Source organism: Pelobates fuscus, chromosome 9 (assembly GCF_036172605.1).
Source record: "Pelobates fuscus isolate aPelFus1 chromosome 9, aPelFus1.pri, whole genome shotgun sequence".
Lineage (NCBI taxonomy): Eukaryota > Metazoa > Chordata > Amphibia > Anura > Pelobatidae > Pelobates > Pelobates fuscus.
Genome location: NC_086325.1, coordinates 18,086,126 through 18,109,984, shown reverse-complemented (window position 1 = coordinate 18,109,984; position 23,859 = coordinate 18,086,126). Strand labels below are relative to the sequence as shown.

The 23,859-nt window shown below is 42.0% G+C and overlaps 1 protein-coding gene across 2 annotated transcripts; it reads left to right on the top strand.

Moving 5' to 3' along the window:
- The first annotated feature begins 426 nt into the window (after positions 1–426).
- On the top strand, positions 427–21,211 carry CCHCR1 (coiled-coil alpha-helical rod protein 1). 2 transcript variants are annotated; one of them, XM_063431354.1, is made up of 18 exons: positions 427–517; positions 3,694–3,762; positions 5,354–5,558; positions 10,448–10,685; positions 11,203–11,378; positions 11,721–11,856; positions 12,180–12,290; positions 12,723–12,854; positions 13,980–14,090; positions 16,005–16,111; positions 16,643–16,755; positions 17,411–17,495; positions 18,579–18,709; positions 19,062–19,250; positions 19,430–19,531; positions 19,791–19,942; positions 20,052–20,190; positions 20,499–21,211. In XM_063431354.1, the coding sequence occupies exons 2-18, from the start codon at positions 3,708–3,710 to the stop codon at positions 20,603–20,605; spliced, it is 2,289 nt and encodes a 762-aa protein (XP_063287424.1). In that variant the 5' UTR covers positions 427–517; positions 3,694–3,707; the 3' UTR covers positions 20,606–21,211. The 2 variants fall into 2 exon arrangements, with proteins under 2 accessions (XP_063287424.1, XP_063287425.1); XM_063431355.1 differs by lacking the exons at positions 19,791–19,942; positions 20,499–21,211 and having other exon boundaries at positions 20,052–20,184.
- The last annotated feature ends 2,648 nt before the right edge of the window (positions 21,212–23,859 follow it).

Genomic DNA, 23,859 nt, shown 5'->3' with positions numbered 1-23,859 from the left:
TGATCGGGCGGAGGGGGGGCAGGCTGCGGGCTGACACCTGAGAGCGCTCGCGCCGGGCTGGCGGCGGGAAACCAGGAGGAAGGAAGCGCGCCTTTGAAACTTGGCGCGTATTCGACGTCGGGTACCGCCCACAACGCCCACCTCGCGCCGGACACGCCCACCGCCCCGCGCGACAATGGGGATCACCAGCAGCGGTCGGGCGGAGAGCCACGCCCATCGAAAGCTCTGATTGGACGGCCGAGCGTGGCCCCGCCTCTGCCACCCGGCGGCCAGAAAAGCGACGATGTTCTATTTCATTGGTTGAGGCTAACTCTCTAGCCACGCCCCCCGCTGCATCCTATTGGTCGGCCTAGCAATGCCGGTAACTGACAGGAATCAACAAGCTTTATTGAGAACGCGCGGGGCTGACAGTGAGCAGGCGCGGGGAGTCCTCGGTTGCCAAGGGTGATGAGTGGATGCTCAGTGAGTGAGAGAGAGAGGGAGAGACCTGCTGCGGGATCCCAGTGAGTGCCGGACGGTAAGATACTCAGAGATACTCAGATATCGGAAATCCGTATATTCACTAACTGGATGGCTGCACACTGCCTCAAACTCACCCTGAACAAAACTGACCGAACCCGACCGAACCAAAACTGACCGAACCAAAACTGACCGAACCCGACTGAAACTGACCGAACCTGAACAAAACTGACCGAACCGAAACTGACCGAACCTGAACAAAACTGACCGAAACTGACAGAATCTGACCGAACCTGAACAAAACTGACCGAACCTGGCAGAACCCGACCGAACCTGAACAAAACTGACCGAACCCGACCGAACCAAAACTGACCGAACCCGACTGAAACTGACCGAACCTGAACAAAACTGACCGAACCGAAACTGACCGAACCTGAACAAAACTGACCGAACCTGAACAAAACTGACCGAAACTGACCGAAACTGACAGAAACTGACCGAAACTGACCGAAACTGACAGAACCTGACCGAAACTGACAGAACCTGACCGAAACTGACAGAACCTGACCGAAACTGACAGAACCTGACAGAACCTGAACAAAACTGACCGAACCTGGCAGAACCCGACCGAACCTGAACAAAACTGACCGAACCTGGAATTCTTGTCCCACCCCCCGGTGTTGTTAATCCTGTGTCTGTCTCACTCCAAGTCAACGGTGCTACCATCAGCTCCACCACGCAGGCTCGCTGCCTAGGTGTTCTCTTTGACTCCGACCTCTCCTTCAAGCCTCATGTTCAATCTATCGCCAAATCCTGTCATTTCCATCTCAAAAACATTGCGCGCATCCGCCCCTACTTAACGCCAGATGCGACTAAGGTGTTGGTTCATTCCACTGTCCTTTCTCGCCTTGACTACTGTAATCCGCTTCTCAGTGGTCTTACGTGCTCCCAACTTGCGCCGTTACAGTCCATAATGAATGTGGCGGTGAGGCTCTTCCTGTCCGCCCGCACCTCCCATGCCTCACCCTTCTGTCAGTCCCTACATTGGCTTCCTATAAAATATAGAGCTCAGTTTAAAATTCTGGTTCTTGCTTTCAAATCTCTACATAATGCTGCTCCCACCTATCTATCCTCCCTTATACACAAGTATGTCCCGTCTAGGCCCTTACGATCTGCTGAAGACTTATGTCTATCTTCTGTCCGTACTCCCACCTCTGATGCTCGCCTTCAAGATTTCTCGAGGGCTGCACCGTTCCTGTGGAACTCGCTTCCCTCCTCCGTTAGATGCTCACCCAGTCTCCACTCCTTCAAAAAATCGTTAAAAACCCACTTCTTCATAAAAGCGTATCAGTTAAACTGTTAATAGCTCAAGACTGATTACTCTTCTGCAACTGTCACTAGCCTAATACTATCCTTACCTTTTTGTGTCATTTTACCCCACTCCCTCTAGCATTGAGCAGGGCCCTTAGCCCCTCTGTTCCTGTGTGTCTAACTTGTCTAACTACATGTCCGTTCATCCACCCATTGTAAAGCGCTGCGGAATTTGACGGTGCTATATAAATAATAACATAATAATAACACGCCAATAGAGATCAATACAGCAGGAAATCCACATTATATAAATTAATAGAGAGCCAGTCAGAAACTATTATAACATTAATCACAAATTATACCGAAAGGAACAGCAACCAATGGGAGGTGACAGATTCCATATGAGAACACTGAGCGGCCAATGGGAGGTGACTGGGTGACAGATTCCATATTAGAACACTGAGCAGTCAATGGGAGGTGACTGGATGACAGATTCCATATTAGAACACTGAGCAGCCAATGAGAGGTGACTGGGTGACATATTCCATATTAGAACAATGGGAGGTGACTGGATGACATATTCCATATTAGAACACTGAGCGGCCAATGGGAGGTGACTGGGTGACATATTCCATATTAGAACACTGAGCGGCCAATGGGAGTTGACTGGATGACAGATTCCATATTAGAACACTGAGCGGCCAATGAGAGGTGACAGATTCCATATTAGAACACTGAGCGGCCAATGGGAGGTGACTGGATGACAGATTCCATATTAGAACACTGAGCGGTCAATGGGAGGTGACTGGGTGACAGATTCCATATTAGAACACTGAGTGGTCAGTGGGAGGTGACTGGATGACAGATTCCATATTCGAACACTGAGCGGCCAATGGGAGGTGACTGGATAACAGATTCCATATTAGAACACTGAGCGGCCAATGGGAGATGGAACACTTGAGATTCCATATTAGAGCAACAAGCATCTAATTGGAAGATTGCTGCAGAATTTGGAAACTAGACACTGGGGAACCAGTTCTGAAATAGAACTACAAGCAGCCGTGCTGAAGTGCTGTAGGGTTTTGAAGTGTTTCTTTTACAAATACAAATTCTGAGATATCTTACTTTTGCCATGGTACAGCTCTGGCTCCTGACAATAATTAACACTGAAAATGATTTTTTTTTTTTGTCCTAGTAATGTTAATCATTTGTCTTATTTTTCTGAATTTAATAAATGGTAAAATCATAACAAATCTCTAACATAGGTGGTTAACTAGATGCATTCAGAGGGATCTTAGAATAAGAAGTTAAGAAAGTTGAATAAATATTACCAACAATTACATCAGTAAAGGAGGAGACTATATTTAAAAGAAGAAAAACTACCACAACAAGAGGACATAGTCTTAAATTAGAGGGACAAAGGTTTAAAAATAATATCAGGAAGTATTACTTTACTGAGAGGGTAGTGGATGCATGGAATAGCCTTCCAGCTGAAGTGGTAGAGGTTAACACAGTAAAGGAGTTTAAGCATGCGTGGGATAGGCATAAGGCTATCCTAACTATAAGATAAGGCCAGGGACTAATGAAAGTATTTAGAAAACTGGGCAGACTAGATGGGCCAAAAGGTTCTTATCTGCCGTCACATTCTATGTTTCTATAAGGGGGAAAATGTGCAAAAATTCTGAAAGAGGAATAAAACATGGCTAAAACAGATTATTTTGGAATTTTACAGAAAAGATAAAAAAATAAAGTCCTCAAGGTAAAGCAACACTTTTATGTAAGAAAATAATGCGTTTTCACACATCTGTCACAACTGTGAAAGACAGAAGGATTTATTGCATCTTATTCCCTCATGTTGTGTTTGATAACATACCATGATTGCCTGTATTCTTCGTAAAATGCATACATTTTAATTATTTGCAGATTTTTGGCTAGATATGGAGAAGAAAACTTTAGACATTCCACCTGTGTATTCGCCAAGCATGGGAAGAGGTTAGTAAACCTTAAGTTGTCATCGCTTCCTGCCTTATCTTATACTGTGGAGATTTGATAAAGTTTTATAAGCCTGAATACTTTTGCTCTAGTGAATAAAACTTCTTCATCTCACGTGGGGGCACTCTATCTAACCACTACAGCTCTGTGTAGTCGTTCTGTTTCCTAGAGTCTCTGGGTGCCATCCTCCTGATTGTATGCAAACTATTTAGACACTGTGCCTCTCCATTGCATCATGAAATCTGTCCTTCCACTGTTAAAGGACCACTCTAGTGCCAGGAAAGCATACTCGTTTTCCTGGCACTAGAGTGCCCTGAGGGTGCCCCCACCCTCAGGGACCCCCTCCTGCCCGGCTCTGGAAAGGGGAAAAGGGGTAAAACTTACCTTTTTCCAGCGCTGGGCGGGGAGCTCTCCTCCTCCTCTCCGCCTCCGTTCCTCCCCGTCGGCTGAATGCGCACGCGCGGCAAGAGCTGCGCGCGCATTCAGCCGGTCACATAGGAAAGCATTCATAATGCTTTCCTATGGACGCTTGCGTGCTCTCACTGTGATTTTCACAGTGAGAATCACGCAAGCGCCTCTAGCGGCTGTCAGTGAGACAGCCACTAGAGGAAATAGGGGAAGGCTTAACTAATTGATAAACATAGTTTCTCTGAAACTGCTATGTTTATAAAACAATTAGTTAACCCTAGCTGGACCTGGCACCCAGACCACTTCATTAAGCTGAAGTGGTCTGGGTGCCTAGAGTGGTCCTTTAATGATAATACAGAATCTACCCTTTGTCATTATTGTCAGTTTGTCCAATCTAGATGGCAGTGATTAGCTGCTAGTTCTGAGGGAAAGACCCCTTTTTTAAGACAGCCAGATAATTAACCATGGAATTGCACCCAGAGTGGAGAGTCTTATGCAGTACATTGCATGTAGGTTCCATGATTTAACGTGTGCTTCTGTCCCTTGAGAATATGCTTTTCAGAAAAATAACATGTTACATTCTGTCTGGGAGCTCTCACTCACATACTGATTCACAGAGACATTTTTTTTTTAAATCATTATAGATGTTACATATAATGAACATCTGAAGAGCTCTCCCATTCTCATACAGGAATCAGGCATATTTCTTTTCCTGGTGCCCCCCACCCTGGTGCCAGCTTTCAGTGATTTAGCTAAAAAGGTCCATATATGTGTAGTAGTAATGCCTCAGGAATGCATGGCAATTTATTAAGTGCCCCAGATGCTGTTCTTCTTAACACCTTTTACCTCAGAGTAACTGAGAATGGACAGAATATTCTGCCATTTTAGCTAAGCATTATCAGTTAGCAGCACAGTCAAAGCAATATAAATCTGCCTTGCCCCTAACCACCAAGGGCACAAACAAGGGCAGTGATATTTCATTACAAACTGCCCGTTGTTTGCTGACATTTGGTCTACCCTACTGAGGCCTAACTGATTACAAGGGACAGTTAGTAAGAAATCAGCCAATGTATAAAGAGGATGTGCAGGAGCAGGGGTGGAGTAATGGAAGGAGCTCTGATTTCCTGGTGGAATGGCGATTTCTGCTTTGCTCAATGATGAATTCTCTTCCTCTCCTTTTCAGGTCACAGTGGATTAATGCCACCTTCCCACTTCGAGACCCCTCGAAGGTTTCCTGCTCCCCCTCCATCTGTGAGCATTCCTCCACCATCTTGTCATCCTACAGTTTATGAACCCTGGGAAGATCTGGCAGAGCAGTTATCACAGCTTAGGAAAGAGAACGAGGAGTTGAAGAAGAGATGGGTGAGGGGAGAAAGCACAAGAGCCAGGTACCTGTAGCATTTTAACCAGAGTAAACAGTCTTTCTCCTCCAGGACTGATTGCTTATTGATGCAAATCACAAAGAGAATCACCTTGGTCACCACCCCCAGAGAGGCGCCTCAACACTACCTGTGGACACGACAACGTCACCCACAAGTGTAGCGCCAAACTCACTAATGATATGAAATCCTCATATCATATTGTACAAAGTCCAAGTTTCCCCCCAGTTTTCCCTACTCACACCACTCCTGCTTCCACCATCCTAAATTGCGCTACAGTAGAAGGCGCACTCCTATGGTTACACGTTAAAACAAGAGATCACACGTACAGACACCATGGCCCAAACTAAACTCATGTCTCTGAATGTTCGGGGTCTGAACTCCCCCATGAAGCGAACGATGTTAGCACAAGAAATAGATGGGCAGGGAGCTGACTTAGTCTTCCTACAGGAAACCCATTACAGGGGAGAGTTTAAGCCAAAACTCAGATCAAAACGTATTCAATTGTCATTCTATAGCAATTGTGTTAAGCGGAAATCCAGGGGGGTGGCGATTCTGATTACATCCAATGCTGCCCACACCGAGATCAGCGTCAAAACTGACCCAAGGGGTAGGTTTGTGTTTGTTAAGGGGGTGTACAATGGAGTACTTACAACACTGGCGAGTGTATACACCCCAAACTCAGACCAAATACCCTTTATACGCTCTTGCCTAGCCAAGTTGGAAGGTTTTGCCAAGGGAGTTGTAATTGCAGCGGGAGACTGGAACATGGTGTTAGACCACTCAATTGACAGTTCATCAAAGGAGTCAAAAGAAAAAACGATTATAAATAGGATGGCGCAAATGAGAGAAGGATCTTAGTACATGCAGCAACCAACAAAAACAAATCCTGGTAAAACGATTTGAACATAAAATAACTTACAGTGGTGATGGTGAGCACCACCATCACCACTGTAAGTTATTTTAAGTTCATCAAAGGCCACAGACCCCCGACGCCGCCAACGGGCATTATTCTCTAATGTGCTCCACACCCATCAATTAATGGACTGCTGGCGTCTATTACACCCTCAAGAGAGAGATTACTCGTATTACTCCCAAGTAGCGAATAGCTATTCCAGAATAGACATGTTTCTCCTTAGTCATAGACACCTTCCCCTACTAAGTGAAGCATCCATTGGGAACATCACGTGGTCAGACCATGCCCCAGTGTTTTTATCTATCACCCTTCAGAGAGACACCAAATATGCTGAGCGCATCGATCACTATTATTCCCAAGCCCGGCAAAGCCCCCACGCAGTGTGGAAGCTACAGACCCATCTCATTAATAAACCTGGATCTAAAATTAATGGCGAAGATGATCGCCAACCGGCCTAAACCTTTATTACCGGGACTAATCCACCCTGACCAGGCCGGCTTTGTGTCTGGACACGAAGTCAGGGACAATACCACAAAAATTTTAAACGTCATACATGGGGCGACAGTAAAGGGCACACCAACACTGCTCATGGCAATAGACGCGGAAAAGGCCTTCGACAGGGTGGATTGGTCTTATCTATTCACGGTCCTGGAGGTCCTGGGGACCGGTCCGAGACTGAGGAATTGGATACAAACCTTATACAGGGGACCATCCGCCAATGTCAGGGTCAACGGCCATTTATCCACACCCTTTCAGATAAATAACGGTACGCGCCAAGGATGCCCCCTCTCACCCCTCCTATTTGTCCTAGCTATGGAACCCTTCCTAACGGCTATCAGAAATAACACTAGCATACGGGTGTACCGGTACCCTGGGGGAGAGACGGAGGTCGCAGCATTTGCAGACGACGTCCTCTTCACGATCAATGATCCAATCAAAACCCTCCCACAGATACAAACAGAGATGGGACTCTTCGGGGCCCTCTCTAATTTTGAGATAAATGCCGACAAGTGCGAAATCCTGGTGATTTCAGTACGCCCGACCCTACAAGCACTCATACAGCCTACGCACACTTTCCCATGGACTCGGACCGGACTGACCTACCTGGGAGTCAAACTAACCACACCGCCCAAGGGCCTATACAAACTCAACTACCCTCCCCTCCTAAACAGCATCAAACAGGACCTCCACAAGTGGGATCTCCCCCACTTCTCCCTAATTGGTCGGATTAACATCTTGAAAATGATGGTCCTACCGAAAACACTTTACCTGTTCCAGGCTCTGCCAATTCCCCTCCCTAGGGACTTTTTCAGACAAATGCGGACCCTATTCATAAACTACACCTGGGGAAACAAATCGGCCAGAATAGCCTACTCCACACTGACATCCACCATAGACAGAGGAGGCTTGGGTCTTCCCCACATATACAAATATTACGTAGCGGTATTACTCACCCGCATAAAGGAATGGACAAACACAAGTAGGAAAAAATCATGGTATGACTTAGAACAGAGCTTTGTGCAGGCCCCTCTCCATACATTACCATGGAAAACTTGTCAACTCAAGGAACTCTCCCCAACTCACCATCCACTCACACAATGTCCTAACAACATGGAGACGATACAAAAACACATGGGGCCTATCCCCGGGACTCTCAAAATTTTTCCCCCTGGCAGGCAACCCAGACTTCCAACGGGGAAAGGGTAGCCCCATCCTAGTAAGACTTACGGGATCGCCGAACCCAGATATCACTGAGGTACTGGAAGCCGGTAATCCACCCACATTAAAGGCTCTTCCCAGGCGAAATAGACAGGATACACTCCTCGATATTATGGGCAGAACACATTTAAGAACTTTTTAACTAGGTCGGTCATCCCCTTCTGGCGTCCAAGGGATAGCACTCCCTTTGAAAACCTGTGTAGCCCAGAGGATGCTCCAAAACGCCCCCTGTCAAAAATATACAGCTGAAGAAGAGCATACACCACTTTCATTCCAACAGAAATGGATGAGAGACCTCCACATACACATGTCGGACAGGGACTGGACAGACATTATGAAAACAGGGGTCAAAACCCCTGTTAGTGTGGACCGTAAAGAGACTTTCTACAAAAGAGTCACTAGATGGTACAGGACCCCAGCTATACTCCACACATTCTGGCCTTCAGTCAGTGACACATGCTGGAGATGCTCTGAGGGTTTGGGAGACATGGAACACATCTGGTGGAGCTGCCCAGGCATAAAATCATACTGGCAGGTTATACTAGATGATGTAGCGGACATTCTCGCACTGCGACCCCGCCTAATCCCATCTCAGGTTTTACTAGGCTGGCCCCGCTCCTTCAAGGAGCCCCACAAACAGCAACTCCTACACACACTACTTGGGGAAGCCAACGCTCTCGTGCCGACACACTGGCGGCGACCCAGCGTGCCATCTAGGGAACAATGGATACGACGGGTTGAATGTACGAGAGAAATGGAAGAATTACTCTGGTCAATATTAGGGAGACGGAATAAATACCTTAAAACATGGGGGCCCTGGATTGAGTTCTGGAATCGCCCCCCAGGGATGATCTTAACTTCCCCCCCCCCCCTAGCCAAGGGACCGATCACCCCTACGTAGACCAGGACTGTTACAAAATAATACCATAGAAGAACCCACAAGAACTGAATCAAGCGCAACCAGGCAGAACAAATACCCCCTCCCACCATTCCCTTGTTACCTCTCCACCCCCCCAGGTTTACCCCACTACAGGTCATAACCGCCATAGTAATACATCTCCTAACTGGAAAAAGGCTACGCTGTTGGCACCTTCCTCGCTAGCACTATATCCGATACGCCAGAACCTCACAAAACAGGCCGCTCACGCAGCCAGATTAAATGAAAGGAAAAATTTATGGTATTCAACTATGTGCAATTGTGTTACAATACCCTACTATGTTACACCTGAATGTTCCCTCTTCTCTTTTGTATCCCATAACCTTTGTGTTTCTGAAAATAAAGAAAAATTTATATTAAAAAAAAAATCACAAAGAGAATATGCTAGATGGCGATACTTGTGTTCAACATCCCAGGCCATGGAAATTGGGGCTTTGTCCTGTGTACACAGGAATTTGTTATGGATATGTCTTTTATTAAATATGAGGCATCTAAAACCATGTTACTTTAGGGTCTAGCAAAACCTCCTACTAGGATTGAGGCTTCTGTCTTTCAAATGCATGAAAAAATGTGATCCGTGCTTGATGCTGTCTGACAGGAGTGAAGAGACTTCTAAGACTCTAGGATCCTCTGCACTCACAACTGAGAGCACCATCTCCCTTTAAAACCATAAATAATTCCAGCTTCAAGAATGGTTATCTGTTCTAAAGAAGTAAAGGGCACATTAAGCACCCATATTGCATTAGTTCTTTTATTTGACTTGAACACAGATATTTGGAAGTCTCAGATCTGTGTAAGTTCCCTATGGGGTGGGAGATACCATGGTATTGGGAAGCAGTGGATGAAAAGCGATCACCATCTCTAGCTATGTCTATGGACTCTGCACACACATAACTCTGGTCTTTGACTAGGACACAGCCTGCAGACACTCCTTGCCTATCTACTACCAGTTCAAATTGTCTAATGCTTTATTGACAATGTAGGAATTGGCAGACTGTTTACTGGTTATTAAAATTGGGAATAACAGGAGACACAAATCCTGTGTTTTGTATGATTGTTATCTTTAGATAATCAGGGCACCTTCAGTATGGTCAGCATATCCTTTACCAATTGCTATGTAGGAATTACACACATATTGGCATTGGTGTTCTGGCTTTCTATGGCATGCTGTCTGTTCTTATACATTCAGTGATGGGTGACATGTTATCACTAGTTTTTTTGTTTATTGGTAAAGAGGAATAAACCTCTATAATTGCTTATAGGGAGATAAATATATATTATCAGCAACTGAGGCCAGCTATTCTTAAAGGGAACTTTCTAAAACAGGTCACTGGACCGTCACCAACCGCAGGCAGAGTCGCAGGCCTTGGAAATCATTTCCCAACAAATGCAGGAGATCCGTCAGCTAGAGCTGGCAGTGTCAGATATTCACGAGAAAGAAGAGAAACTGGTAAAGCTAACTCAGGAAGTCCAGGAGCTGAAGCAGGCTTTGAGAGAGAGCAAGGAAGCAGAGGAGAGGAGAAGGCTGGCAGAAGACCTAGCTACAAGGAAGCACCAGGAGGAGGTATGTGGTAGAGCTGCCACTTACAAGATGTGTCTGTTATGTACATAAGCCACTGAGTGACTGTCACTTTCTGCACTGTTTTGTGGTTCTGTATGTGGAATAGAGACCAGCACAGCCACTTTCAGAGACTTGGGTCAAAAACCCAGTATATAGTATGATGCTCTTTCACCCGATGGTGGAATTGTATACGTTTCATTGTGTGCATGTTGTGGTGCATTGATTTAAAAGAAAATATCTTAGCCTTGTGAATTAACTAAGAATGCTTGTAGTAAATATATACATTGTATTTTAGTTGGAATGTTTATATTGAACAGCAAGATAGCCCGTGGTGTGCCTCTGTTTTATAATGTCACTGGAAACAGTTGAAAGGCTTTTAAAGGTATATTATTTGATTCTATATTGTGGAAAAAATCACCAGGGATGATCTGGCCACAGAATATTTTATTGTGAATTCAAGTCCAAATATCACTGTATATGTATCACTTCCTTTGGCAGCTCTGATTTTGTACTCTTTCAGCTTTCAGTAATGTCAGAGAACCACAAGATGGAGTCATCAACCCTAAAGCGCCAAGAACAGATGTTGGCGCTGGAACTAAAAGAGTCACACCAGAAGCAGGAACAGGAAGTGACATGCCTGAGACGGGACTTACAAACTGCCACTCAAGAGAGAGAGTGCCTGGCAGAGCAGCTAAGGTATACGATACAAGTGGAATCAGAATAACACTGCCATCCAATACATAGTGGAGATAATGAGCTTGTTTTAACTGGGAATGGGCAGGTGTAATGTTGTGCAAAGGTAAAAATCTAAACATAAAAATGTTGATTAGGTGCTTATGCAATATACCATGCTGATTAGTGGAAGTTGACAAATGTACCTCGTCTGTTATAAAAAAAAAACACAAAGTGTTTGAACTTTGTGGCAACAGTTCTGGCACTTGACACTGATATCACCAATATTCCTGAGATCCAAAACTATTTATTATCTTTTGAAAATAAAGACCTATTCAGGACTATCTGCCATTCCTTGCTCCACAGTCGCTGTCACCTGCAGCTAGAATCCCAGAATGCCTTGGTGCAGCAACTTAGAACGTACATCGGGGAACTGGTTCCAGATAACAGACGGTTGGAGGAACAGAAGAGAGAGAGGGCGGAGCTTCGGAACACTATACAGGTGAGGGAATTCTTCATATATTTTTTCTATATTGTGTTTTAGAAACTGGTGATTGTTGTAGAAGGTGGATGTATGAATTTTTGCTTCCCCCTTCGGTGTCCACTTCTTACCTCACTGCCAGTTAGTCCTTGGAATCTCAGGAGACAGCAGAGAGCTGGGGGTATAAGGAAGGGGCACCAGAGAAATTAGACAGTTTTACAGAAGTTTTTAAAATGTGAATGGAATGCATATAGTTAAAGTGAAATATTGTAATTTAGTATTTTAATGAATTACATTTTAACCTATATTTACATACGATTGTATGTATTTATGTTCCTTTTCAGATTCTGGAGAAGGAGAGAGAGACTTTGCAGACCTCAGTTTCTCTCCTGCACACCCGCTTGTCGTCCCTCACAAACATCCTGTCCCTACAGGAAACAGAGCTATGTAAAAAGGTAAATCCAAGTTATCCCTGGTTACTGAATACATGTTCTTAGACAAAGAGGGTATTGATCACTTATAAAAAATGCTTAACTAATGAGTAAAGTTTGGTTATCAAAATTCTTATTAATACATAATTGTTGTTAATGGTAATATTCTTATTATTTTACATGCATTATTTGATACAGATAAGCTCTGTAACATATAACAGATATGATACAGTGATACAAGCAAAGACATAACTAACCTCTAAACCAGAGCCGTCCAAATGGTAGACCACCAATCCAGTGACATTAAATTATTAGATTTGTACTGCTTGTCCTGACCTGAAATCTAAAATGGTAATTTATTCTTTTAAAGGAAGAGATCATTAAAATACAGTGGGGAATGATGTCTTCTGGATGTTGGATAATTTGGTATAAATATGGTAACATGAATCTCTTTAGGAAATCCATGGAGATAGAGAGAAGACCCAGCTTTTGTTGTCACGGTGGAGGGAGAAGGTTTTCTCTCTGATGGTGCAGATGAAATCGGAGGATATCAACAGGACTAATGACCGAGAAAAGATCAGGGAGAAGGTGAGTCAGGAAGTATGATTGGCAACAGGGGTGGACTGATTAGAGATGATTGGAACAAGAGAAAAGAGGATGTTGGAGGTAGAGGAGAAGAGGGAATGCTGGCGGGTGAGAACGAGATTAGAATTCAATAATATTTGGTGGAAACAGAGCCTGGCTCCTTGCACAATTGCTTATATTTTATGAAGCTGCAAGCCTGCTTCTTTTTTGCTATATGTGTAATTTCTCACACAGTGACCGGCTCTGATATTGTCTTAGCTGTGCCCATACATGTTCGGACAGCTCAGGTGAATAGTGTGCACATCTCTCATTTACAAAACAATAAATGTGGGGCTGGCAAACTGCTAGCAATAATACATTTGGATGCTATCATCTAGTGAATGAAACCGCTGCTGGGGCTCCACAACATTTTCACAAATCTCTGCTGGATCAGTCCCCATAGACCAGAATGAGAGGCTTCTGATGTACAGAGCCACTTCCTGTGATCTGTGCAGAAACCACTGCTGTTGCTGCTTGTCTTGTGGATTAACATGAGCTTCTTTCTTTAATGCTTTTTTTTTTTATATCATACAATAACCTTGAGCACTTCTAGGGAGAAGGAAAAAAAAAAAAAAGAATAGGAAAGGGTCAGGAGAATGAAAAATTAATATGTTGATATCCAAGATTGATAGGGGAACTAGCAGAAAGAGAGAAGAAATGGAATGGGAACCAAAGATAAGGATGCGAACAGTAGAAAGGAAGTAATGAGGAAAGATACAATGGGACAGGATCTAATGAAGAGCAAGTACAGAGGGGATTGTGACAGAATGTAAGGAAAAGGCAAATGGAAAGCAGACAAGAAAAAAGGAAGAGAATGCAAGGCAAGCCCGTGCAAAAACTCATTTTAAGCCATTCGTCCAAATAAAATGCCTAAATGTTATGAATGAACCAAATTTCGTAATCCATTCATTCAACATGAAGCCATTTTATTTGGACAAAGGCCTTTTTACAATGAATTTTTGCACATGTCTAACACAAAGCTGATGAAGTGTGTAGTGAATAGTGCTGTAATTCATGTGGTAAAGGTTGCATTGTTATTTGTGTGTCCCTCTATTTTGTCTTATCTCAGTATTTTCCTCCCTGCGTCAGATCTCCTTGTTGGAAAATTCCTTGGAAGAGAGTAATCAGCAGCAGATCCTTTTATCTCACTCCTTGCAAGACCGAACAGCTGAACTAGAAATGGAGCGTTTTCATAGCAAGGTGACAATCATCAGAACACACAGAACCACAATGCCTCCCACCCCATTAATGTGGAACTCTGTGATGTGTAGGAGTGTATGATCTGTAATATAAAGCTTGACCACTTGAGGTCACTGTAATGTCTTCAACAATAATACACATGGTCCTCATTAAAGAAACATTCTGTGTGTGTGTGTATATATATATATATAATAAACAATACACAATACACAAGATCCAGCGCACTCTCCTATCTACTAAACAGCAACTTCAATGTTGACAGATTTTATTAGTTTTTAAAAGGTTTTTTTTTAAAAACACCTTATCTAGGCAAAAAATAATGGGGATTTAGTTACATTATATGATCATACATTGCATAAGCCTGCCACAACGTCAATGTACCCCATCTTTGGCAGGTTCTACTCTCCCAGTCTAATGTCGGCTCTTATGAGATTAACCCACTTACTTGGGGAAAAAATTCCATCTGAGGCTCTCTGCAGTACAAGACTAAATAGGGACCTGAGATAAGGCACCTGTGACCGGGAGGGGTGCAAAACCAAGGAGTTGGCTAGACTCCGAAATATATATATATGGAACATGGGGGGGGGTTGGACTCCCCTGAACATGCTTAAATGGGGTGCTGCTGGGGGCCATATTATACAATAAACAATACATATATATAAAATAAATGAAAAAAAAGCCCAAAGCATACATTTTAGTTTTTTTAGACTTTTTTTTTCATCTCTTTGGGGTGTATTTGGTCTGTGCTGGACATTGTCTGATCAGAGGCTTCTCAATGAGACTAGCCATACACTTAAAGCTTAGTGACAAGTGTATAAATACCGTGCACCAAAATGGGCTCATCCCTCCTGCTTTAAGTGATACTGAGTGAGTCAGGATATCTAACTGGCCATTTGATTGACAGCCAGAAAGGTGTGACAAAGGTGTTTTATAAAAGCGATGATTTCTCTTGAAATCAACAATTTTAGAAAATAAGCCTGCAGGGGCAATCAATGTACCGGTAATTCTTTAGTGAAATAACCCGAAACCTCTTACTTTCACTAGTTACGTTGTGACTATAAAGCTATCTCAAATTTATTAGAAAGTTTAATTAAAACTGTTTAGCATATAGGTCATTAAAATGACCTAATACAATATTAGAAACCTGTAGAATTCCTTTATCTAATCATTCAGAGGTTTTTTTTTCAATCTATTGAATTAACCAAACGTCTGAAAGGTTTAACGCAGGAAGAAACACAGCCGTAAGAACTGACTGCGTCACTCGCTGCACAGCACTGAGCATGCTGAAAACAGACATTGTCACTAGTCATACTCCAAATCAATGGCTAGCAAGGCAAAAAGAGTCACACAATGACACTGCTTCTCCTTCAAAAACAATTTCTTCTCATTTTATATACAACCCTCTACCTCCCTAATGCTTGGCTTATGCCTTTGTGACAAAATCAGCACTTAAAGGCTGTCTTTTAAAATCAGTCATGGCTTCTATGGCTGGATTAGGCAGGGGGCACCAAACTGAACAAATGAATGAATTGATTAGTTCAGGTTGTCATTTGGATTTTTTCATTTAATGGATGTGCTGTTTCTTCTTCAAGCCATTATTTTTAGGTTGGTTTTTTTTGGGGGGGGGGGGGGGTTTGTAATGTCTTAGACATGCGATTAGGCATTTTAAAGTCAAAAAAATATTTTAGTCTATTTATGACTTTGTGCCGTGTAACATATTGTTTTCGATTGTAAACCGAAGTGAAAATGGAGGCAGAAAAAAATTATCTGACTCCGCAATAGCCACAGCTAGGCTATTTTACCATAAATGGGCTATTTTACCATAAATGGGCTATTTTACCATAAAAGTTCGTTTTCAGCCATGCTGCTCTTCCATTATTATTGTTCTATTAACCCAGAGCTTTTTTTCTCTAGTCTCTGCAGGCTGAACTATCTGCAACACAAGCTAATTCTGACGTTCTGCGAATCAGAGGGGACAAAGCAGATCAGGTAGTTCTGCAGCTGAAAGCAATGATTGACAGGTATGATTACCATTTTGCTTATTAAATGATCGAAACGGTTTGAGAATGGGGAAAATTGGGCTAAACCATGAAAGAAAGGGAGAAACTGTCAATGTGATTTCCGTTCATTGTTATTTCCATCATTAATTTAACTTAGACTTGTTTTTTGATCATTGCTTATTGTATAATATAGAATGTAATACAATCTAAACCTACTTTTAAATCTTCCTGTTATCAGGCTGCTCGTGGCTGTGTGTCTCTGATGGCCTAAAGTCTGTCACTGTCACTATGTCCTCTTGCTGCATTCTGATCCCTAGCTGGCCTGTGCTTAGTGCCTCCGTCAGGCTGGCTCATATCACAATCTAATAGCTCTGCCCACGTGTAGAATGACTCTATAATACTGCTAAATACTTACTTAGAGCAGAGTTGTGTGAAAGACTGTACTGTGACAATTTCCATTTGCTATTCTGGTAGGTTTAATGTGTTAAACATTGTTTTTAAAAATCGAGGTAACTTTCTTTTCTTTTTTTGTTTTTGTTTTTCTTCTGTTAGGTTCGTTGAAGTGATGGCAGCTCAGGAGGGGTTGCTAAAAATGTCTCTTTCAAGACTGGTGACTTTGGGGCAGAGGGTTTCATTTGCTGCTAAGAGAGTGGACGCTACACAGGGTGAGATAATTACATGTGTATATGTGTTTCCCTTATTACACTCCTTTTCTAAAACAAAGATTAAAATTAATTGATAATAGCAAATGATAAGCACACATCTTAATGTAATGACCACGAAGGATAGTGCATTCCAGGGTACAGAAATAAGCCAGGGAGGTGCCTTAAAAACAACACAGAGTTTATTCACTAGACTACGAATTGCAGATAATTTGCAAAGGACTTTCACATTTTTGAAGTGTGGAGTTTTATTTTTCTTCAATTCTACAACTTATTTTTCCAGCTTCCCTGCTTGGTACTAGTCCGTTCTTCACAATTACCAGTATGAATAAATCCCAAATTGAAGCTTATCGTTAGTGCATCTTTAACATAGAACCAAGCCTGTAGTCATTTTTATTTTTCGATTCTTCCCTGAAAGTTTGTAGTCAAACACGTTTCATTAGTATAGTATTATTAATATTTATAAAGCTCCCGCTTGTTTCACAGTGGTGTTCAATGAGTGGATGGACATATAAGCAAACTGTGTGAGATGAGTTTAACTTATTGAAACGTGGTGCTGGGTTGCTGATCAAAGAGTTTACAATTTACATAAATAAAGTATATGATGTGCAATGTGTCTGTTGTTTTCTAGTAGTAAGTATATCAATCTCCATCCCAGGTCTCGTAGCTCAGAAACTCGCCCTGAGGAAGCTGGCACAGGAACGAGATGTAAAAGCCAAAGATGCAGCCACTGAAAGTGACATGTGAGTTGCCTATAATCACATCATGGGGAATCAGTAAGTAGGAGCACACAGTAAACAGAAATTCAACTTGAATTTCAAATTTAAGGCCAAAGTAGCTTACCTGGGGCCACGTAGCTAAATTGGATCATTTTTCTAGTTTGGCTATTTCAACCTTGAATTTAAATTTCTCTTTGTGTTCCCACTTTAGTAAATAACCCGGACAGATATTGTAGTAATACGAGAGAGTGCAACAAAGACACTACGAGCAGTCTCTGAGTAGATGTTTACATTATAAACCAGAAGCAGTCTAGAGAAGGTAACAAAAATACCAAATTGCAGTCTTCCATCCTCAAACTCCATATCATGTCCCTTTTTATCAGAATCTCTCTTTTTATAGTTTTTTTTTCCCCATACTTTATTTAATCTGTTAGTGGTTAAATCACAGTCATTGAGTGAACACAAAGAGGAAGTGGATAATGCTAAATCAGCTGCTGCACTCTGGAAAAAGAATAGCTTTAGATCACAGAGAAGCTAAATGGAGCAATAAATAGATACTCTGCATGGTAACAGTGAGCCAAATACCCAGGATTCCATGGTGTAATACTTACAGGCCATTGGTATGTAGGATATGCATGTAATGAAGCTAACTGAAACTCACAGACTAGAGGTTATTAACTGTGTGCTAACGTATAGCTCCACTAATAGTAATGTCAAAGGACACTACTAGGAGACTGCTAAGGGAACAAATATGGGATTTAGACTAATTAATTATCATGTTATTTTCTGCAGCTCATGTGGGAATTGCAAATTTGGGCTAACAAAGTAGAGCTGGTAAAATCTCTGCTTTGTTGTGTTTTTCCATTTTATGATATTTTGACCTAAGATTTTAAATCCGCTGCTCAAATCTTTTCATTTCCATGCTATTAGAGTATAGGTTCATGCGGCCTTTGGATTTAATCACACTGGGAACTGTGCAGAATTTAAAAGTAAATTGTGAATTCTGTACAAAAGTGCTGAGGAACAATTATGCAATTTCCTTGATAATTCTGCACAATTACCAGGTTAGTGAAAAAATCTGATTATATTTATGTCTTTCTTTGTTAGATGTCGTCCCTCCTATGAGGACCTGCAACTGGAGGTGAAGTTTTTACATGATGAAAGAGACCGTCTGAGTTTAGAACTAAAACGCAGTGCTCTGCTGATCGAGGGGAAAGTGAAAGAGACTAGAGAAAGAGGTAAGGGGCGAGCCAACCCAAAGAATACAGGTTGAAGTCTGTCCCTCTGTCTGCAGGCGGTACACCAACCCAGTAAGTAAAATAGTTCCCTACAGGAAGACAATGTGAGAAAGATGGCAGCTATGTGGTGCCAAGTCCCCTGTATGGTGACACACAGTAAGTGTTGGGATTCTCTGCCAAATGTTGTCAGATAAAAAAGCATCTTCGTTGGTCTGCTACCGTGTTTAGAGTAAATCGTATTGTTGCCCATAAAGAAGCCTCAGTAAGGTGTATCGTTCTGTTTGTCACGCTGGCCATCTTTCTGATGTTTTGGAAGGTCATGTTGGTTTAGCGTTTTTTTTTTTTTTCTTAGTGGCGGCAGAATTAGCAGAATGGCAGCACACTGCATCCAATTTACGTCAGTCTCTCCGTGAGGCAGAGCAGATAGAACACGAGCTGAAAGAGAAAATGAAAGAGACCGAGACGAGACTTCAGGAGACCTGTGAGATTGAGGCCCAGCTCCGGGAACAATTGCATGGACAAAAGACAGCGTATGAGACAGGTACAGGAGCCCTCTATGAACCTGCAGTGGAGGAGGTACTTTTCTAGGCCTGGGATTTATGCAGAGATATTCTAGGGGAGCGACAAATCTGGGTACCAGTGTTGTGAGTAATTTTAAGTGCACTCTTTGACCTTGCTGTGTGAATGGTGATAGCATTGACTGAATGTCTTCCCTCTCAGAAATGCAACGTAAAGTGAGTGAGGCGGAAGAGAAAATGACACAGCAGCTGGCTCAGATGGAGAAGCATCTACACGAGGCGAGAAGAGAGCACACGAAAGCAGGTAAACTCACTAGAAGACATTATAGAAAAGGGTCGCTGAAACAAGTGTAAGACAATTATGTAAATCTATGTTACGCAAAATAATGAACCACATCTCTCTGCACAGGAACCTTTGATTTGGTCTCTGGTTTACATTTCATTTGTTTTGCAGAGTTTCTCACATTAATACAGAAAGTTTTAGAAAGCACTGATTTCTCGTTGTTTTTATTACTTTGCTGCATTTTGTTTGTTTATTTAATAAGCAAACCGTGTCCCCGTAGTGGTTGCTCTCCGTCAGTCAGAACGTCAGATGCAGAGAGAGAAAGCTCGGACCCAGGAGACTTTGCACACAATGGAAGAAGCTGCACGTCTGCGGGAAGAACAGCTGAGTCGGCAGCTACGGGAAGCAGAAAGGGACAAAAACCTAATGATTGTATGCTTGTCATTTCTATATAGAGTGTTTTAGGTCAGAGCAGGCATGGGGGGACCGACGACTGAAAAAATTAACTCCATGTATATACTGTCTCTGACCATCCCTATAGGCCACGTTGAGACAAGAGGGCTTATTAACCACATACCAGAAGAACAGGTCGTCTGCTATTCCGTCTATAAGGAATGAAAAGGAACAATCAGGAACAGATTCTCAGACTCCAGGACCCAGGCCAGGTCCTTCTTCCAGAGGTCGGTATTTTTATTTTGCTAACCTATTAAATATTATTAAATCTACAAATCATGAATGTCTGTGTACGTCAATTGTGATCCATGCTACCAAGGAGACCCATCTGAATGAACATTGTATATAGCATAGGTTTCAATAAAGGCCAGAAGTTAGTCACTGGCATAGATCACCCATGGTGGCAATACATGACCTTTGTGTTTTTTTTATGCCTTTTTTTTTTTTTCTCACTAAATTGAGTGTCCTGAGATGTTGCTCCAAAACGATTTATAATGAATTGTAAAATCCGCCATCTGCCTATCTCTTTAACTAGAATCCATTTCAGCAATGCTGGCCAATCTTCAGAGTCTTGGAGATACACTACTGACTGAGGAAGAGGAGGAAGATGATGAGGAACATGTTAATCCACAGACAAAATAAAGGCCAGTTTTAACATCCACTTAGTGGAGTAGTTGCCACAGTCAGGCAAAAGGAGGCACAAGTCAAGGTCCCCACACAGGACAAAACCTTTGAAGAGTGCCTTAATGCTTGGAGGAGTGTTTAGACAAAGCCTGGCACTTTTCAGTGACTCAGTACGCATATAGCTTGGCATTTCACCTGAAGCTATGCCGGGCTGGCAAAGCATGCCTGTATCAGGACATGCTAAAGATTCATGAATTTCCAGTTTGCATAAACTATCACATTTGAGGATCACAAAACGTGAAAAATAACTTTTGCTTCTTGTGTTGGCATTTGAAAAACATTCTCCTGTGCCTGACTCTTAGCTGGACACCTCCCAGCCATGCCATTGCTGAGTAAGGAATCCCTGTTTGCACATGAATTCAGTACAGAACTTGTAATAGATGTGAGAATCTTGAGCAGATCGGATCCTCCATCTGTTGCTAGACTGAGATTGTAACGGAGGTGTGGTACTAGCATGTATCTGTAAGTACATAAGGTTTCTAAATGTCTTAAGTAATGTCACATGGAATTTACCAGAACTACAAATGTGTTTATTTTATATGCAAAATAAATTATTCACAAACTTCTACGTAAACATTAACCTATATAGTGGAGTGATCGATTGCAGTTAAAACTATTTCTCCCGTCAACATTACAAACCATTTAAAGGGACTCTCCAGTGCCAGGAAAACAAACCGGTTTCCTGGCACTGCAGGTCCCCTCTCCCTCCCACCCCCACCCAATGTTGCTGAAGGGGTTAAAACCTCTTCAGTGACTTATATAAATATAGATTTCAGCGCTAAGTAGATAATCCCCTTAGAATTAAAAAAGGTGCATTTGTATGCAGAAATAGGAAAGTCATAAAAAAAGTGTCCAAAATATATAGTTCTGTAACAAAGTCCTGAAAAAAAGGAAGTCCAAATAACGTTGTGATTTGTAGGGGCTCAGAGAAATGTAGAAATACCTTTGGAAAAAAAGAGACAGAAAAAGATATAGCGTGATTCTGTATCAAAATTTATAATTTTTTTTTATTATTAAATTTTGATACAGAATCACGCTATGTATCTTTTTTTCAAAGGTATTTCTACATTTCTCTGAGCCCCTACAAATCACAACGTTATTTGGACTTCCTTTTTTTCAGGACTTTGTTACAGAACTATATATTTTGGACACTTTTTTAATAGGACTTTCCTATTTCTGCATACAAATGCACCTTTTTTAATTCTAAGGGGATTATCTACTTAGCGCTGAAATCTATATTTATATTTGTCTTTTGGAATTGGGAAAATTATTTTTTGTTTTAGCAGCTATTACTGTCTGAGTACCTGAGGTACCATATTTACTGTATTATCTGTACTATATATCGACTTTTTACGTAGGTCTTTTATTTTCAACTTGCGCTCTCTTTTTAACTTTCTCTTCAGTGACTTAGCTGTGTCCTGCGCCAATGTCCCTCAGCGCAGGTTCAGGGTGGGATACCTAATGCGCCGGCGGCAGTGGGATACCTAATGCGCATGTGCGGCCTTAGACCTCCCATAGGAAAGCATTGAAAAATGCTTTCAATTCTTTCTTATTTTGGATTTCAGTGACGCTGGAGGTCCTCACATAGCACGAGGACGTCCAGCGACGCTATAGCAGACGAAATGTGTGCTATAAACTCGGAAGTGCCCTCTAGTGGCTGTCTGGTAGTAGACAGCCACTAGAGGAGGAGTTTACCCTGCAATGTAATTATTGCAGTTTATGAAAACTGCAATAATTACACTTGCAGGGTTAAGGGTAGGGGAAGTTGGCACCCAGACCACTCCAATGGGCAGAAGTGGTCTGGAGTGTCCCTTTAACTACATATCTGCTAACTTAAAATGTATTTGCCTGATGACTTAAAAAGACAGCTACGAATTATATATTTTAGGTTAAAAAAAAAAAAGTTTGAAGGATTGTGGTTTTACAGAATATTATTTAGAACCAATCACCCAAGATTAAAATGGAAAAATTTCCTGGGATTTCCAGTTTTTTTTAGTGAGCTCTGTTCAGTTAAGGCAGGAGCTTCTCTTTCTGTTTAGTGGATTATGGGAAAGATTATTCTACATTACCTCCCCACAGCTGCTTACTGACCATTCTATTCATAAAACTGGCAAATAATATACAAATACCTGGATGGACAGGATAGTGTAACTCACAACTTATCAGAGGGGCCAAACGTTTTGGCAATGCTCCAGGTTTTGTTCAGCACACCATAACCACTACAGTAAGCTGTAATATACTGTTAAAGTGACCCTTTAATGTAAACACGTGCTGGCATGTTCTTGAGCTCAGGTATAGTTTGAATTTTACAAATTCACAGGTTGTGGATGAAAGGTCCAATATATATTTTCTTGTGCGACAAACATTTGATCTAACCAATATGAGATACAAATGTAGTAATTTTAACACAGATTAAGTATTTTAAGTCCACGTATTAATGACAATATAATAGGAACATTTCTAAGGCTTTCACCATGGAAACTAATATAATGTATCTACCGTGTGCTTCTCCAATCACACTTTGACCCAGATCGGCTCCTGAATTCAGCTAAGCAGCTCTATATGTGGAATGGACAACTGAACAGCTGTAATTGGCCGTATTGTAGCAAGATACTGGTCAGTTCACTGCCACTTCCTGTGTAAACCCTTTGTTTTTTTTATTTTACAGCTCATTGATGTCAGAGTGGGTCAGGGCAGCTTCCTTGCTAATCCTGTATTGTGTGATCTGTGTATAAAAGCATGAGGTGCTTACTGAAGGTCTTGGATACTTGGCTAGCACAACCTAGCATTAATCTGAAAATAACACATTAGTAAAACCATTTCTTCAAGGGTTTATAGAATGTCTAAACCTTCATCTGTCACAGGGTTTTCTCTGTCTGTTTAAACACGTTCTTGGTTGAAACACGCTCACACACTAAATAGAAATGTGTGCAAAATGCAGGCAAAAATAGTTTAAGGTTTTTTCCCCTCCCAAATCTCGTATATTAGTCAACTTTAGCATATATTTTAATTTGCTAAAACTAAAACCCTCACTACAATGTGAATTTAAAATTTCAGGCCAAAACAGTCAAACTGAAAACATTGCTCCCTGCAAGTCGCCTATTTTAGCCTAACATTTAAATTCAGAATTTGAATTCTTGACAATTAACTCAATGCCAAAAAGTCCTAAGGCGTTATTCACGAATGTTCCAGTCAAGATTCTGACAAATGTC